General features: G+C 40.4%; 1 protein-coding gene across 3 annotated transcripts in view; it reads left to right on the top strand.

Annotated features, from left to right (window-relative positions):
- The window catches only part of LOC146499372 (ankyrin repeat- and BTB/POZ domain-containing protein 3-A), a 265,463-nt gene that overhangs the window by 242,386 nt on the left and 5,944 nt on the right, over positions 1–17,133 (top strand). Inside the window, exons 7-16 of one of the 3 annotated variants that reach the window (XM_085138903.1) lie at positions 1,596–1,697; positions 2,462–2,555; positions 5,428–5,563; positions 9,807–10,039; positions 13,000–13,241; positions 13,455–13,560; positions 15,050–15,152; positions 15,254–15,335; positions 16,424–16,492; positions 16,597–16,710. In XM_085138903.1, coding sequence (XP_084995029.1) covers positions 1,596–1,697; positions 2,462–2,555; positions 5,428–5,563; positions 9,807–10,039; positions 13,000–13,241; positions 13,455–13,560; positions 15,050–15,152; positions 15,254–15,335; positions 16,424–16,492; positions 16,597–16,710 — 1,281 coding nt within the window. The remainder of the gene's footprint in view (positions 1–1,595; positions 1,698–2,461; positions 2,556–5,427; positions 5,564–9,806; positions 10,040–12,999; positions 13,242–13,454; positions 13,561–15,049; positions 15,153–15,253; positions 15,336–16,423; positions 16,493–16,596; positions 16,711–17,133) is intronic. The other 2 variants (XM_085138904.1, XM_085138905.1) reach the window with 2 other exon arrangements.

The following is a 17,133-nucleotide window of genomic DNA, read 5'->3' as shown; positions in this document are numbered from 1 at the left end:
TTAGGTTCTGATTTGGAGCCTCAGACATGAGTTTACGAGCAGCGCAGCTCTTCATCAGCCAGCGGTACACGTTAAATCAAATGATGACCATTGGATAGAAAAAAATACAAAGGTTCACAAATCAACATGCATGTCTTAAAGTATGGAGACAATAAGACCTTGTACTATGAAGCAGGTTCATCAGAAATCTGGATAAGTGCCCCGAAGAAGGTGGTTATCAACTGCTGCATCAACCCAGGTTTTATCACTGTAGTACGGGGTGATGTTGGCACCATCACACCAATTACAAACAGAGAAAGGTGTACTCACACCAGAGAGACTGAAGAAAAGCTCACAGCAGCAGGTTTTAACCATGAAAAAAACCTACGCCGTGGCTGTAAAATCCTCCACATCATGCAAACATTGAGTCCCTAGATCTAGACGGTTATTCATGCAGCATGTGGAGTGTTTTTCAGTGTAGACACATTCTTCTTATGTGTTTTGAATTGTAACAATAGATGACGCAAATTCTTCAATCCAGATTTGGAGTGACTCCAAAAACATCCCACCAAGACCCACCTATGGTAAAAATTTACATGCGAATCCATCTGTAACTCTGTGAGTAATCCTCCTAACAAACAGACAGACCGAGCCAATCACATAACCTCCCTGTGGAGGTAAAAAGTTGAAAAAACAGTGACCTATAAACCCCGATAATCCCGAGGTAGACGTTGACATTTTGCTGTGAGCGTTTCAAAGCTACACAGTTAAATTCACCTCTGCTGCTTTTAAACTGTAACCGTAATCAAGACCAAATCTGTCTGTGTGGATAAATACATGCACAGAAAAGTAGACCTAAGCTTCTAAGTAAAGTAAAAATGAGTTAAGTTCTTCTCTGCAGTGACAGCCTGTGACTGGCTCAGTTTCTGCTGGAACTGACTCTTATTATAACGTCATAAATAATTCATTCCTGTAAAAACATAAGCTCTAACAGCCCCGCTGTTGTTTAGCATCAAACCTCAAATGAAACGTGGCGTATTATTTAACATCTGTTTGTCCTCCAGGCGACATTTAGAAATAATTTCCTTAATTTACTTGGTGATAAAGCAGCTTTAGAAACCACAGAACAGCATAAGGCTGGTACGGCTGTTTGATTTTATTCACTCGCTGCTTCGCTCGTGAGTCAGCACCGCCCCACTCCTCAGCGTTAGTTGTCGGTGTTTGTCGTCGGTGTTTGACGTCGGTGTTCGCTGTCAGTGTTGCGCTTTTTCTCTCTTAGTTTCATTCCCCTTTGAAATGAAACGCTAATAAAGGGTGGAGCTGTAGATACAACAAAGTGTGGTGAGAGAGCCTTGTCCAGGCAGATGCTCTTTGACGTTTAGAGTGACGATTGAGATGAGAGGCAGGATTCAAGCTGCTAAAGATTTTCTATGAAACTCAAGAGGAAAATCTCCCTGTGCCATCCTGCCCTCCTTTGCTTACACTTCTCCCTTCTGCATACTGCTTCTCACTCCTCCTCTTTCCCCCCATCCCCCGCCCTGAGCTGTGAATGTTAATGGCTGTATATATAAATATATATATATCTCTCTCCCTGAACTTCACCTATGACTTCCCAGGTGCCAAGCACAGTAAACAAGCACCCCTCAGTTTATCCTGAAACGCGCCAGGGGACGCCACTCACTTTCGCCGTGTTACACGGACACGTCCCTGTCGTGCAGGTAGTGATGTTTATGACCTGTAACCATTAACCTGTGGCCCTTGCCCTATCCTTTGTACCAAAATGAGGATAATAATGATGATGGTGATTATTATGATGGTGCATCATAATAATGATGATGCCAAATGACCTTTCTTTCTCCTTCTTGGTCCTTTCTGTGCAGTGTTTATCTCAGTTATGTGGAGAGGGCTTGGCTCAGGATTATGTATAGCTCCTAAAATTAAGTGTAGGTCTGACCCAGGCCCCTGTTTCCACCCTAATCTGAAGACTGATCCTGAAGTAAGAAGTAGTAAGAAGCTTGAAGAGCAGCACTGATGCATAGCCCCCAGGGATGCCAAAATTTGAGTGTTTTGTTCAGTTTTAATATATAAAACACATTTTGTTGCAGTCATTACTGTGTGAGCTGACACGGGCTGAAAGCCTGATGAATACCAGCGCCTCCAGGATTTTTTCAATTATTAATCTGCATCAGCGCAAATCAGAGTTTTGGAGATATAAATTCTTTGTCTTCAGCTCAACACAGACGAATAAGACCCCCACACAGCATAATGATCAAGCATAGCTAGAATGTCAGTGACTTTCTGAGCTGGTTTAGGTTTCCACCAGTTGAGGTTTTTCCTCTTGCCAAGCCTGACTGTAACACCCCCTCTTCTCCCTCTACCTGTATTTTTTTTTCTCCCTGCTCTCCCCCCTTTTTTTGGTTTGTTTTCCTCTTCCTCCCTCCCCTCTCCCCTCCACCTCCTCTGCCTCCCATCTCTGCCACAGTTGTTGCTGGATAATAGAGCGAATGTGGAGGGCGCCCTGCAGGATGGGGCGGAGAACTACACAGAGACCCCACTTCAGCTGGCTGCCGCTGCAGGTAATCACACACAAGCAGCAAAGGTTCATCTTTAATTTGGGCTTCCGATGGATGTGCACACTTAACCCAAGTATTCTTATTCCCGACCGATGCCCCGTATATGGGATTAGTCACGACATGTTTGACTCCAAGCGCACCAGAAGGCGTTCTCACACAGTTGTAATTAATGCATCACTTTCAATTACTATCTGGGATTCCAGAGTGTAGGGAATTTTACATTTTAGTTCTCAGTAAAAACGAGCTTCAAACTCATGTTTTATTTTTCTAAGATCTGAGGATTTATTTATTTAACCTGAGGTTGGCTCAAAGAAATAATTGTACCTGTTCCAGATATAATCCAATATATGAATAATAATAATAATAATGGATTGCATTTATTTATTCGAGACCCTCAAAGCGCTTTACAGTTCCACTATTCATTCACTCTCACATTCACACACTGGTGGAGGCAGCTACAGTTGTAGCCACAGCTGCCCTGGGGCAGACTGACAGAAGCGAGGCTGCCATATCGCACCATTGGCCCCTCTGGCCATATAAAAATCCACAATATGTAAATAAAAGATGGACATAGCTACTGCGACATAAGCCATTTGTTTATGGGCTTTTTAAAAAAAATTCAAATTCAGATTTTTTGTTTCTTTTTTCTTTTTTATGTGATTGTGACCATTCCTGGACAGAAGTCTGGATGGGACACTAGCTCCTTGCTAGCAAGTGGTAGCTTACTTTGTTAGCAAGGTGTACCAGTAATTTACTGTTATACTAAATTGAATGCCATTTTTAGCTAGGAAAAGACATGAATAAAACAAAAGTAACTTAGTTGAGAAGACTTCTTTTAGTATATTTTAGTATTCCTGAACTATTACAATAAAGAGCTCATCATTAAAGGGCTCAGTTTTTTGGTACTGATGATTTTCAAACCTGGTAAAGACCTTTAACACTGATCACTATGAGGTTTAACGAGGTAATTTGAAGTTTATCAACCTATTAGCTAACATTACAAACAAGTCACTGTATCTTGTAAGATCAAGTCTGCTTTACAAAAGTTGGACAGTTTAGTCAAAGGGGAGGGATTCAGTTCTGGAGGCCGCTGGAGGAAATGCAGTTCAACTTTTTTTATTGGCTTCATTTTAAAATATAAACCCACTGTAACACTTGCTAGCAAGGCTAATCTAGATGTTGGTATATGTAATTTTATGTGTTATTTTTTTATCATAGAAAATGACAAATGGCTTTTAGTACACCTACTTGGTGAACAAGATGAATCTGCACACCTTCAGTTTGGCATTGTCAGTATTTTACATTTTCAGTGTTTTGTAAATCAACATTTCATTTTTTGACTGGGTTTTTTGTTTGTTTGTTTTCTGGGGGCAGGAGTTGTACCTGGCTGCTTATTTGTATGTTTTTTGGTGCAAGCCTAAAGAGGCTGTGACACTGACTTTATTTTCAGCTCTGGGGATTTCTGCTTGTTTTCTACACCAATTAAGCAAGCTACACTATTTTAATTAGTAAGCTTTAAAGATGCCAGTTTAAATCCTTTGCAGCACCAGTCCAAGTTTGAAAACACGGTCATCTTTTCAGCTTCTAAAGTGGCAAACCTCACATATAGAATTTGTCCAGTTTATTTGCATTACTCTACATTCAGACCTGCTAACAAGTTGAAATCCGTTCACAAGTGTTACCAAGGGTGGCTTGGTGAGGTGTAGGAAGCCACACTGCCACGGTAACAAGGGATTAAAACATACAACCACAGATAGTAAATGTTTTTCACATCCTTTTCATTAAATAGTAAATGTGGATGAAATCAAGATCAGCTCCAAAGCTAATATTGTTAATGAACAGCAATGAGAGACCCAGAATGACTTTATGCAGGTCCAGGCTCGTGTTTTGATGTCTTGATCCCCAATTGGATCATCATGGTTATGGTGTTTTGTTTGATGCTGTGTCCAGTCTGATAATGTCAAGTTCTGGTCTGCTAAGTAGAAAACTCTCCGAGACAAACCCCCCCAGCTTGGACTATAAAATTTGCACAAATAAATAATAATTTATACCTTAAAAAATGAGTATTTACATACATCTACTATATCAGATGTAGATATAAACATAACGAGTTTATTGTAGTTAACTGAAACTAAATACTATGTGCATATATATTTAAAAAAAAATAGAGACAATATCTGTATTGTTTGATAAAAAATGTCATTACAACTTGTTTTTCTTCTTTGGATATCTACAACACTGTGAGTCAACAGCAGTGATTTTCCTGAATCTTACTTCTGACCTATGCCTTTTATAAGCAATAATTAAAAAGACTAAAATGTGCAAATTTCAAGCAATGAAAAGAAACTAAAATAAATACTAATTTGAAAATTCTGATACTTTTTAACAAAACTGGATTTAGACACAACACAATATTGATAATATATATTTCAGAAACATAGATAGGAATCACAGCAACTCTCAGTACTTTTTTCCATATTGGGCCAAATTTACTAAGGCATTGCACCAGTGAGTAAAGAGAAAAAATACTGTTTCTATTTATGAAGAGAGCACAGTGACTGTGCACAACTTTTGTTAGTAACCCGCAAAAATGACCATGCCTATGAGCAAATACATAGTTTAAGGGATTTAAGTGCAGTGGGACAGACGGAGACTTCGGGCGAGTAATCTATAGAGTAAAGTAAAACTTTGAAGAGGATAGGAGGATATTTCTGCTTTGATTAGCAAACGTTACCTACATTTTTTATTTGCTGCTCGTGTCCTCTGAGTAAATAGTAACTCTTGTTATATATGCACAAGACTAAAGCTGTATCTTTCAAATGCGGGTGTGTGTGTCCTCCCTTTTTTAATCTCTTCCCTCTGTCATCCTCGTTAGGTAACTTCGAGCTGGTGAGTTTGCTTTTGGAAAGAGGGGCTGACCCCATGATTGGAACCATGTGTCGAAACGGCATCTCCTCCACCCCGCTGGGAGACATGAACTCATTCAGCCTGGCAGCAGCACATGGCCACAGGTGATACAGACAATCGCACAGACACACACACACATGCACTCTCAAGTTCCAGCCAGCCAAGACATATCCATTACCACAGTATTGATCCATTTACACACTCTGTCCCGGTCCATCTGCCTCTCACAAAATCCTGCAGCACACGAGAGGCAGATATCTCAGTTTCCCTGTCGGACAGCAGGCAGCGATAAGCGCCGCAGTCTATCCGGCCGCTCTTGTGGCTTCGGTTTGACATAATTTTCCTGCAGCTGAGTAAGACAGAGCCCATTAACATTCAGAGCAGCGAGGGCTGTCAGGAAATGGAGTGGAGTGGAAAGCCAACAACACAATGCACCATTATTAGGACAATCAATTATAGTGTGATGGTCATGCTGCAGTGTGATGTGAGCAGGTTAAAGCTGCATTAGGGCTGTGAGACACTAGAAGTTCTTATTTAACATCAGATAAAGTTTATATACGAGCATCAGGAAGCAAACAATAAAAGAATTAATGTAGCTAGTTGCTAACAGTGAAGGTTCCAAGACCCCAGCACACAAGTATTTCTACCTGTGGTATTTTGTCTATCAGTTACCAGAGTTATTAAACAAGGCTTTGAGAATGTATGTAAAGCATAAGCAGTCATGCAGAAGAGCACAGGAAGATGTGAGTGTACGCTACAAGTATGTCCAAGACAGCCTCCGTAAGTGGTTTGGTGGATTATATTACAAAGCATCTTGGATGTAAACTTGTAAACTTGATGCATTTTAAAAAACATAAACTGGATCCTGGGCGTGTAGCTATGAAGATAGTGTTCATATCTTTGGAAAGGAAAACAAAATATTCCTTTTTCTGACTTTGATTACAGTATAAAAACAAAGAAACTGTGTATATGAGGAATATGAGGAAGAACTTATTCGCTAAATGAGTCATTTGGCTTTTCTGTTTTGTTCGGTTCTCACTCTGGTCATCTGGATATTACTGGTGTTCGTTTTTATTGTTATGTGCACATAACAGGTGTGAAAATTGAGGCGGGCCTGTATAAAGTTTAGTTTGTAGCTTAGTTTTTTTTACATAAGTGTGTAGGTCTTGAGTATCTTCCAGATTTAAAACATTTTTTAAACCATCTGGAGCATTGACGTATCTTGGTTTTGTACTTTTAAAAATTTATTTATTTTTAGAAATAAACTGAATCGAATAAAAAAATGGTTTGATGATAATAATGTTTCCTGAATGTCGTATCAACTGGATGGTTATGTTTTGAGTTAAGGCACTTGCTTCCTTAATCACTAGTTCTTATGTCTTCCAGTCAGTTTTACTTCCTCTTTTTGGGGATTTTTCTTTTTCGATCCTTGTTACCTGTCCGCCTCACCCAGTTTAATTTTACCTGCCTCGTCTTCCACACCTGTTCCCTATCCACCAATTGCCCTCCTGTGTCCGTTAACCACCCACTCCAGTGTACGTGTTTAGACTCCAGCTTCCTTTTGTTCTTCGCCAGATGGTCTTGTTCTCACTGCCAAGTGGTTCGGCACTTTCAAGTCTGGTTTCTTGTTTCTAGTTTTCCCTCCCTGTGTATTTTTATTGCCTCAGACTCCTTGCTGTCTTTCATCTATATGTTTAATGGACTTTGTCTTTTGCCTGCTCCCCATGTGGTTCGTGTGCTTCACTGCTGTATTTTTTTCTTTCTGCCTATCTTCTGACTAATTATTTGGATTCTGGGCTTTTACTAAGCCTCTGTGTGCCTTTGCATTCATTAAACTTGTCAGCTATCTACTCATCAAAATATCCAAGATATTTGTTTCTAGTGAGGGTGGAAACGGTGAAGGTAGGATTTCAGAGACAATACAGTTGTGGGCAGAAGTTTGTATCCCCTCCTCATGGGCATGAATTTCATGGTATGTTGGGGATTTAATTACTTCTTTGAACTTTTCTTTTCCCAGGGTTGAATGATTGTAAAGTAAACATCTTTAATGACTTCAAAAATTCAAGAGTTGGTTGCATTTACTGTGGATTTTCTTTGATCCACACAGAGTATAAAAATATGCATACAGATTAAAGTGTATACATACAGTCACCTAAATATTTTAATAAGTGGAAATGAAGTTTCTGCAGTTGTTGTTTTTTTAACTTGACAAAGCCAAGCTCTATTAACTTCTTGTTAGTGATTATGATTGACTACTGGTAGTTTCTCTTTGCCAACATGAAACAAATTTGTCGTACAGCGCTCATTGTCCAAGGAACTCAATGAAGATCTAAGAAGGAGGATTGTAGATTTAAGTTGTGAAGGTCTCTTGGAGTCATTTGTAAATAGCTGCAGATTCCAAGATCATCAGTCCAAGCAATTGTTATATGGATGTGTCACCACCAATTCTGGAAGGAGACCCAAACTGTCACCCCTGATAGGTAACTGATTAGGATGTTCAGGAACCATCAAGGCTCAAGCCTGCCATCAACTGGAAACCTGCTGGAACATCAGCATCACTGTCACATCTCCGTGGACTGAGAGGTAGGTGGCCAAGAAATAAACCCCTGCTTCAGAATGGACACCTTCAAGCTCAACTGAAACTTTCTGCTGCCCACCTGGACAAGCCATATGTCTTCTGGAGAAAGGTTTTATGGTCAGATGAGACAAAGATTGAGCCTTTTGGCCACAATGACAGGAGCAATGTTTGGAAGAGTAAAGGTGAGTCTTTCAAACCGAAAAATACCAGCTTTAAAGCACACTGGTGGTAACATCATGCTCTGGGGTTAGTTTGCTGCCAGTGGTACTGCTCCATTACACAAAGTGGATGGAATTACCAAATTCTTCACCTTCACCTAAAATCAACAGCTAGACGTTTGAAACTTGGACAGGTCTGGGTGTTCCAGCAGGACAACAACCCCCAACATACATTAGAACTGTTTTTTCATTGGATAAAGCAAGCTAACATTAAGCTTGTTTTCCAGCTTAAAGGATTTGTTTGAAAGCACTTACGGGATTGACCAACTCTCAGAACAACAGGAAAGTCCAAGGAACTTAGTGAAGATCTAAGAAGACCAGCGGTACTGGTATTTGTACCGGTCTACTTTGCTTTTGCAACTAGTATTTCTCATGTTAAAAGTTGACAAATTTCAAAGGTATTTCTGTCTCTGGTCATCATATCATTGGGTCATTCCATCCCAAATCATTGTGTACTTTCAGCTTCACTAAAAAGTGTTCATGTTTTTGTTTTGGGGGGGGAGGGGGGGGTTTGCTGGGGTTTTTTTTTTTTTTTTTGCGCTTTAAAATCTGAGGCCATGTTTGAGCCCACAAAATTGTGGTGTGAAAAAGTGGGCCAGGATGTATAATTTGGGACAGATACATTAAAAAAGCCTTAAGTTAAAAGTTTAAATATGACCCATAAGCAAGCACACACTCATTTTTTTTTATCTTATTTTTTTTAAACAATTGTGGCATACAAAGCTCCTGTGCACAGTTCTGTCCAGAAAGAGGTTTCTGTTAAAGAACTTGTCTGCACAGAGCCCTGACCTCAGTCCCACCCAACACCTCTGGGTGGCAGTGAGCCACATCTTATCTGCATCAGTAATGCTCTTGTTGCTGAGTGGAAGCAAATCTCTGCAGGTTTAAGACTGTGTGAAAAGCCTGAAACCAGAAGGACTGGTGGTTACTGCAGCTGAGAATATGCAGTGTTTGGGGTTATGCATGCATGCATTGTAATTCTGCTCAAACCTGAGAAAACCAGCAGCATGTTAGCACCAATAAAACAACATTTTATGATCAGCCTCCCCTAACAGGACATGATGATTCGCTGCACTTGGACTCCAAACGAGGCCCTCCTCGCTGAAGCAGATGGTGCAGTGATGCATTATCAGGCCGCAATCACGCTGTTTATGTTACATGCTGGAGTCCATTCTTCTCAAAGAAGGGCGTCTGTTACTGCTGTGCCGTTGTGTTGCTCAGATGCAATGCAATATTGATGGAGTACAATAAATTTGGAGACTTGGAACAGTTTTTCTTTTCAGCCTGATCCCTGTAAGAGTCATATATTATCACTCCTACATGCTGGCGATGCAGGTTCAGAGTACAATGGGACATTTGTAGTCAATTAAGAGTGAGCACAATGAGAGCTACAGAGCCAAATGGGCTTAATGTGGATTTAATGCAGCTTGTGGGTGTCTAACTTGGAACCATTTACTTCACAGCTTTCCTTCATATTATTCGACCCCAGGCCAGATGTTTACCTCTCGCCCTGACCCTGTCATTTTGTCTCATCTCTCTTCTCTCATCTAGGAATGTTTTTCGGAAGCTCCTGTCCCATTCAGACAAAGAAAAGGGGGATGTGCTGTCCCTGGAGGAGATTCTAGCTGAGGGTTCAGATCCAGGGGAGAAGAGGTTGGCTCCCCAGGCCAACGGTGGAGGGACCCTGCGAACAGGAAAGGCCAGACTGAGGGCCCTGAGAGAGGCCATGTACCATAGCGCAGAGCACGGCCATGTGGACATCACCATAGACATCCGCAGCTTAGGTCAGATTTACTAATGCATGCTTCACTGGCACAAATGCATCGCTCTCCGCTGCCTCCAGCTGTCATGAAGATGTGCTTGTGCTGTCCTGTCCTGTCCTGTCCTGTGCTCGCGTCCTCAGAAATCCCAACTACTCATCCAACCATGAAACGCTCGCACAAGTAGGACTTTTTATATCCGAGGTGATAATAACTCGGTCGAAGGTGTGAGCACGATGACGGAACTGTGTCCTCGGGCAGTGCTCATTTTGTAAATGTGGCAATCATCAGCTTGCACCCCAGCTCATTGAGCACAAGACCTTATGTGGTCTGCTGATTAGGTTTTGATGAGGATTCATTGATTTTAGTCAGCAAAACAACCTCACAGTCAATTTAGTAGCTGTTCTGTACTGTCGGGTTATCAGGTGACACTTTGCAATTGTTGGTTTTTAAGGATAAATCTTCAGATGCAAGCAGTAAGCTGTCCAAATGTAAAAACATACCCACTTACCAGGATCATCTAAAAGTCACCAATTAGCACCTTATATCCCATTTGTTAAACCAGTTCAAAAACCAAAGTGTTAATCTACACATGAGATACAAGCTGCTAATTAGTGAGCTTTAGGGGTGTTGGTACACAGCTTCTACAACTGTGGGCACAATGTTTCCAGGATTTAAGCTAATCTGTGAGTGATGAGCTTTTAAAAATTTCTTATCCACATTGGTTTAAAATTTGCAGATGATAGTAACAACTAAGATAATTTTCTGTGGCTGGATTATTTAACCAAGATACTCTTTTTAAAAAATATTAAAGTGTGGAAAACTGAGAAATTGACATCAAAATTACAAACTGTACATAAAAGATGGGCACGAGCTGCTGTTTTGGCCATTGCGTAGAGATGTAATCAAACAGAAGCCCAACTCTGGATGCAAACGTCCGGAGTATTTTCTCATATCGTTTATGTTTCATTGAAGCATGGTTGCGTTGTGAGCGCTGTGTTGATAGTTAAAATTTTAGTTTGTGATCCAGTCGTGATCACAACGTCTGTGGTCAAATAAAAATAAAAATTAGTTCTCCCTTTTTTAAATGTGTCCCCTGTAAAGAAAAACAAAGGTGCAAACTTCGACCTCTCCCATTGTGATCTTGTTTTTTTATGTGATCAGTTCTGTTTGTTTGTCTGTTTGTCTGTTTGTTAGCAGTCCAGCGTCAAGTTTTCAAGATATCGTGTTCAAATTTTGTGTGACGGTGAATAACAATATCAGCTGATTTAATTTAGGTGAAAATTGGGTCAAGGTCACACTAAATGTGAAGATCAGTAAAATCTTTACATAACAAACAATTTTTTATGGATCGTTTTAAAACTTCCCAACAATATAATGTAGTACCTGGCTGGTTAAGCATTTGACCTTGACCTTCATTGCCAAGGTCAAAGTTAACCTTGAAAAAAATTTCAGAAAACCATACTGAGTAATATCGTATAAAAGGGCATGCCATACACATTTATTTTTTCAATACGACGCCCTACGATGTCACACTGACAGCTTTTTTTACACACAGTTCCCCATTTTCAGAGGCTCAAAAGTGGAGCGTAACTTGCATTAATCTGAAATAAAAGGATTACTTTTAATAACTGGATGAAAATCCCTTGGCGTTAATGATTGCTTGAAGTCTTGAGCTCTGTATCCTTCTTTGACATGCTCTGTGTACAGAGGCAGAATTACTTAAATGTCTTCATTGTCCAGGATCTTATGGATGTGACTGTATTTGAGGGGTTAAATCAGGTAATCAAGTTACCCACACAAAGCATAAAATCCAAATAAAAAAAACACCTGTATCAGGCTGTAAACGTCATTAAGTTGTGCTTTTAGGTTGCACATTTTAACAGAGTGGATTAGAGGAAATGTAGTTTTTGCCAATTATGCATTGGCTTTATTTTTCTGTTGTAAAGGTTCTTGTCTGGACAGTAATTACAACCACTAATGCTGCTTTTCCAGCTTTCCTAGCAGGAGCAATCCTGTCCTGAAACAACACACAGACAGACAGACCTGAAAAACTGAGAAGTTGTGCCATATGTTTTAATATACAACTTTTTGCTGAACAGTATTGTAGAAAAGGAGGACGACTTGACACACTGTCCGTGTTTATTTGTCAGTTTTTTATTAGGAGAACACACTGCTGGCAGTTCTGTTAGGTTTGGCACCTACATCCTGTAGCTTCTCAGCTGGTGTACAGCACACACCCCTCCTTTGGGCTCCGGCTTCTTTCTTTCTTTCTTTCTTTCTTTCTTTCTTTCTTTCTTTCTTTCTTTCTATCTATCTATCTATCTATCTATCTATCTATCTATCTATCTATCTATCTATCTATCTATCTATCTATCTATCTATCTATCTATCTATCTATCTATCTATATCTATATATATCTATATATATATATCTATATATATATATCTATATATATATATATATATATAGACCTCGTTAGTTAATGCCGCACACCTGTCCCAGCAACCTGCTTGGCACTGCCCCTTCAGCTCACTGCACCACCCCTCCCCTGCCCCTGAGCAAGGGACCACACCTCTGCCAGAAATATAAACCTGCCACCTCCAGACTGGGCTTTTCAGTCCCATCATTTCCCTGTTTACTTTTTTTTCAATATTTTAAGTTTTTAAAAAATCTTTTTAAAAGCCATTTTCAAAACCATAAAACATACAAGTATGAAAATACCTGGATGATAAATTTTCCGCTCATCTCGTCAGTTAAACTTCATTCACGTCCAACACATTTAACAGAACATTCTTTAATTACATTCAGGTGCTGCTTTTCTATTCTCACTGAAACCCTTAATCCAAACACCCACCATGCCATCGTCCTCCACCTCCCACAACACCATCATGTGATGGAAACATGGTCGGTTCTGTTGCCCTTGAAACCACTCGCTCTCGGATGTTGTGTGTATTCACGCTCCGTGTGCTGATGTTCCCAGGTGTTCCCTGGACGCTGCACACCTGGCTCGAGTCCCTGCGTACCTGCTTCATCCAGCACCGCCGACCGCTGATCCAGGGCCTGCTCAAAGACTTCTGCTGCATCCAGGAGGAGGAGTACACTGAGGAGCTGATCACGCACGGCCTGCCACTCATGTTCCAGATCCTCCGATCCAGCAAGGTCACTGGAGCTTTCTTTCATGTCCACGTAAACAAAACGCTTATTAGAGGAACATCAGACAAAGTAAGGCACGCTTTCTGGGAATACAAACCGCCCTGTGCCCGTGTGCTGGGCCGACATTAATAACACTCATGTTTGCATACATTTAGTGCACTTCAAACCATATTATCATACATTTGCATAATTTTTTGTCCCGGATAGCTTATGGAAAAAAGGCCACAAAACTGTAATATGTGTAAAGTTTCTGTCCTCACTGGTGTTTGTGTCTGTCTGCAGAATGAGGTGATAAGTCAGCAGCTGTCAGTCATTTTTACGCAGTGCTACGGGCCCTTCCCCATCCCTAAGCTGACGGAGATCAAGAAGAAGCAGACCTCGCGCTTAGGTAAGAGAGCTAGTTATTAATGCTTAACATTTGCTGTGTGATGAGGATGTGACTGCGGTGAAGATTGTCTCTATTTTTTGTTGTGTTTTGGGGGGTTTAGATCGAGGAGTTATCTCAAGCTCAGAGAGCGCGCTTTTTCTCCTCGTTACATCTGTAGGTTCCTTTGACATTTGCAGCAGGTGATTAAATGAAGGTTTACAAATGGATTTAATCCTATTTACAGTGCATCCTTCTGTGCTTCAGAAGAAGCCACATATAGACAAAGAAGTATCAGATTAACTCATAATGAAACAAGATCTTCTTGATGTTTTCAAAATATTTTCACAAATATAATTTGGGTTTTTTTGTCTGTTTGTTGGAAAAACACCACTTTGGGGAAAATCTATCTAGAAAATTATTTTATTTGTGTTCTAAGGAGCTGTATGAATATTATCTCTATCAATCGACATTGTCTTGTCGATAGTTGTCTTGTCGATGTTTAAGGACCTCTCCTAGAGTAACTGCATGTCTCCTAGAATCTCCTCCGTGCTCATGAGACTGTGCTGGGAGACACAGCAAACCTTCTGGCCATGGCACGAATTGATGTGCCATCCTGGAGTGGTTCTGTAGCCTCTGTAGGGTCCAGGTATCACCTCAGGCTTCTAGTAGTGACACTGACCCTAGCCAAAAAATAGTGAAAAAATAGACAGGGGGTTGTCTCGTTTTTGACCCTCTAGGGCTCCTCTTCCTAATTTGATTTACCCCAAAGCAGCTGAAAGTGATCAACAACCCCCTCTGCGAGGTACCCGACCAGATCAATATCCCAAAATTCTGACTGACTTGATGGTACACTCTTATTAAAATGTGTTTTCATTTTTGTTTTTGTTTTTTATTTAAAGACATTAAAGCTGTACAATTATTCCACCCTGGAAAAAGAAAATATTAAGTTCAAAGAACTAATTAAAACCCCTGAATTGCCCATAAGGAGTGCATGTAAACTTCTGTCCAAAACTGTAAAGTGAGTTTCATTTTAAAAGTAATCTGATATATTTTTTTATTTCAACGTGCAGTATTTTCTCTATATGCAGATAAAATGGGTCCACTTGTCTGTAATGAACCAAATCATCCGTTAACACCTCAAACTTTATTTGAGACATTTCTTTGAGAGAAACGAGGAAGAAGAGAAACATTCAGTGATGGTGCTGCAGCACCACCTGCTGATCATTTACTGGCAGGGTTTAAATAAAGTGCTTTAAATCACTTGATTTGTGTGCAGTGAATGAAATGCACTCGAGGATGCAAACACCGGATATCAAATTCTAATCCCCTGCCGTTTAGAAATGCTAATGCGATTTGATAATTCAGCACCGATAGGCGCGTGATGAATCAGCCTTGCGGTAATTAATGGCCACATTAGCTTAATCTTCTGCTGTTTGCTGCTCTGCATGCATTGTTTGGGAGACGTGAATAAATCTCTTTTTTCTTTTTTTTTTTTGTTCTTTTTTTTTAGACCCCCACTTCCTGAACAACAAGGAGATGTCTGATGTTACCTTCCTGGTGGAAGGGAAACCATTTTATGCACATAAAGTTTTGCTGTTTACAGCTTCACCCAGGTAACCTGAAACTTTGCTCCTATTTTATTTTGTAAAACAAAAGAGCACCGATGGGAAAAATGATGTGGAATTTATCTGTTTGTTGTTGTTGTTGTTTTTAGGTTCAAGTCGCTGCTGCAAAACCGACCAGCAGCAGAAAACACCTGCATTGAGATCAGCCATGTCAAGTACAATATTTTCCATGTAAGACGTTTATTTCAGTTCAGTTTAATTCCGTTTTATTTTTACAGCACCAAATCACAACAACAGTTGCTTCAAGTCGCTTTATATTGTAAGGTAGAATGTATGTAAACCCAACAATCATATGACCCCCTATGAGAAAGCACATTGGCGACAGTGGGAAGGAAAAACTACCTCTTAATGGAAATGAAACCTCCAGCAGAACCAGGCTCAGGGAGAAGGCAGCCATCTGCCGTTCTTCTCTGGGATGAGAGAAGGAAGATTTCAGTGCATGCAAAACCTGTTCCCACTCTCGACCAGACCCACAACACTCATCGTCTCCTATGAGTATAAGAACAGGCTCCACGTATGATTGTTTTATTCTGAAGGAATGGTGTTAGGTACATAGTTAAACAATCGAGATTAAGAAATCCATTTAATTCTCAAACACAGAAAGTATATAACTCCAACTTTACAGTATGAAGCTTAAGGCTGACCCAATTTGTGCACATCTGTGGGAATGGCATGAATCCTTTTTGGAAAAGGGTTAAATTAAGTCTGTCCGCAGTATTGCACATTTCTGATTTTAAATGATTCGCATTAGCTGTAAACCCAGAGCGCAGAAACGTGAGCTTGAACCAGCTTGACGGCTGCTAAAAAGTTGGAAATGTTGTTCCTGCTCACTTTCTGGATGTTCTCTATCTTTTAGCTTTCCACTGGGTGTATCCATGAGGCTACAGAAGACACAATTAAACTGCGGCCCCAGAGCTTCACCCTCCCATTTCTTTCCCCTTGTCTCTTTCTATTTCTCTCCAGTCCTGCTGGGGACTTGTTTATCTCTGGTCTGCTCTTTATTTTTACTGATTGAATGCTTGTTCCTGTTTAAATGACGATAAAAAGAAAACATGAGAGTAAATATCACTGGATGCAGGGAAGGTATTTGATAGCAGTGAAAATATGTAAATGCTTAAATCTACATATGTAATTCAAATCCGGATTATTTTCCAGGTGACAGAATGGAGCCAAAAAACAGGCACAAAAAAAGCAACAGAAAAAAAGGGTCCCTCTTCATCAGCTTCATAACCTGAAGCCTGTACTGTTCTCTGTTACAGTTGGTGATGCAGTATTTGTACTGTGGAGGCACCGAGTCCCTGCACATACGCAACACTGAAGTAATGGAGGTAAGAAAGACTTAACCAAAGCCTGTGGAGTGACAGCATGAGTATTAACATTTCTAATCCCGAGTCCTGTGCCTCATTCTGTGTGGCTGTACTGTTCCCTGTAGCTCCTGTCTGCAGCCAAATTCTTCCAACTAGAGGCCCTTCAGAGACACTGTGAGATCATCTGCTCCAAGAACATCACCACCGAAACCTGTGTGGACCTCTACAAACACGCTAAGGTGGGAGGCTTACGGTCTTTAGCAGCTGATTTACATACTGGGAGAGGTTTGTGTAATGAATTTTTACATAAGGTGCAAACATGCCATTAATTAACAATTGCAGACTGGCAATACAACCACCACACAGACTATTTTTCAAGCTGCTCTCATTTTTTTGTATTAGCAGTGACTCAAATGACAAATGGAACAAAGTGGAACAAAAACTTTATGCATGGGCTGACACCCCAGACACATCAAGACGTTCAGTTGAGCCGCAGTCATGCTAGGCTCAACTGAGAATAGGGAATAATAATAATGCTTTGGTGCATGGAAGACACCGACTTGTCTGCAAACACTTGCCAACTACTTGCAGAGCAGTAGTGAAACTGTGGAAAGTGCAATGCATACCAGAAAAGCATACCCACTTGTCTTCAAATGAAAAGT

Source organism: Neolamprologus multifasciatus, chromosome 17, assembly GCF_963576455.1.
Source record: "Neolamprologus multifasciatus chromosome 17, fNeoMul1.2, whole genome shotgun sequence".
Taxonomy (NCBI): Eukaryota; Metazoa; Chordata; class Actinopteri; order Cichliformes; family Cichlidae; genus Neolamprologus; species Neolamprologus multifasciatus.
This window is presented reverse-complemented; position numbering and strand designations above follow the sequence as displayed.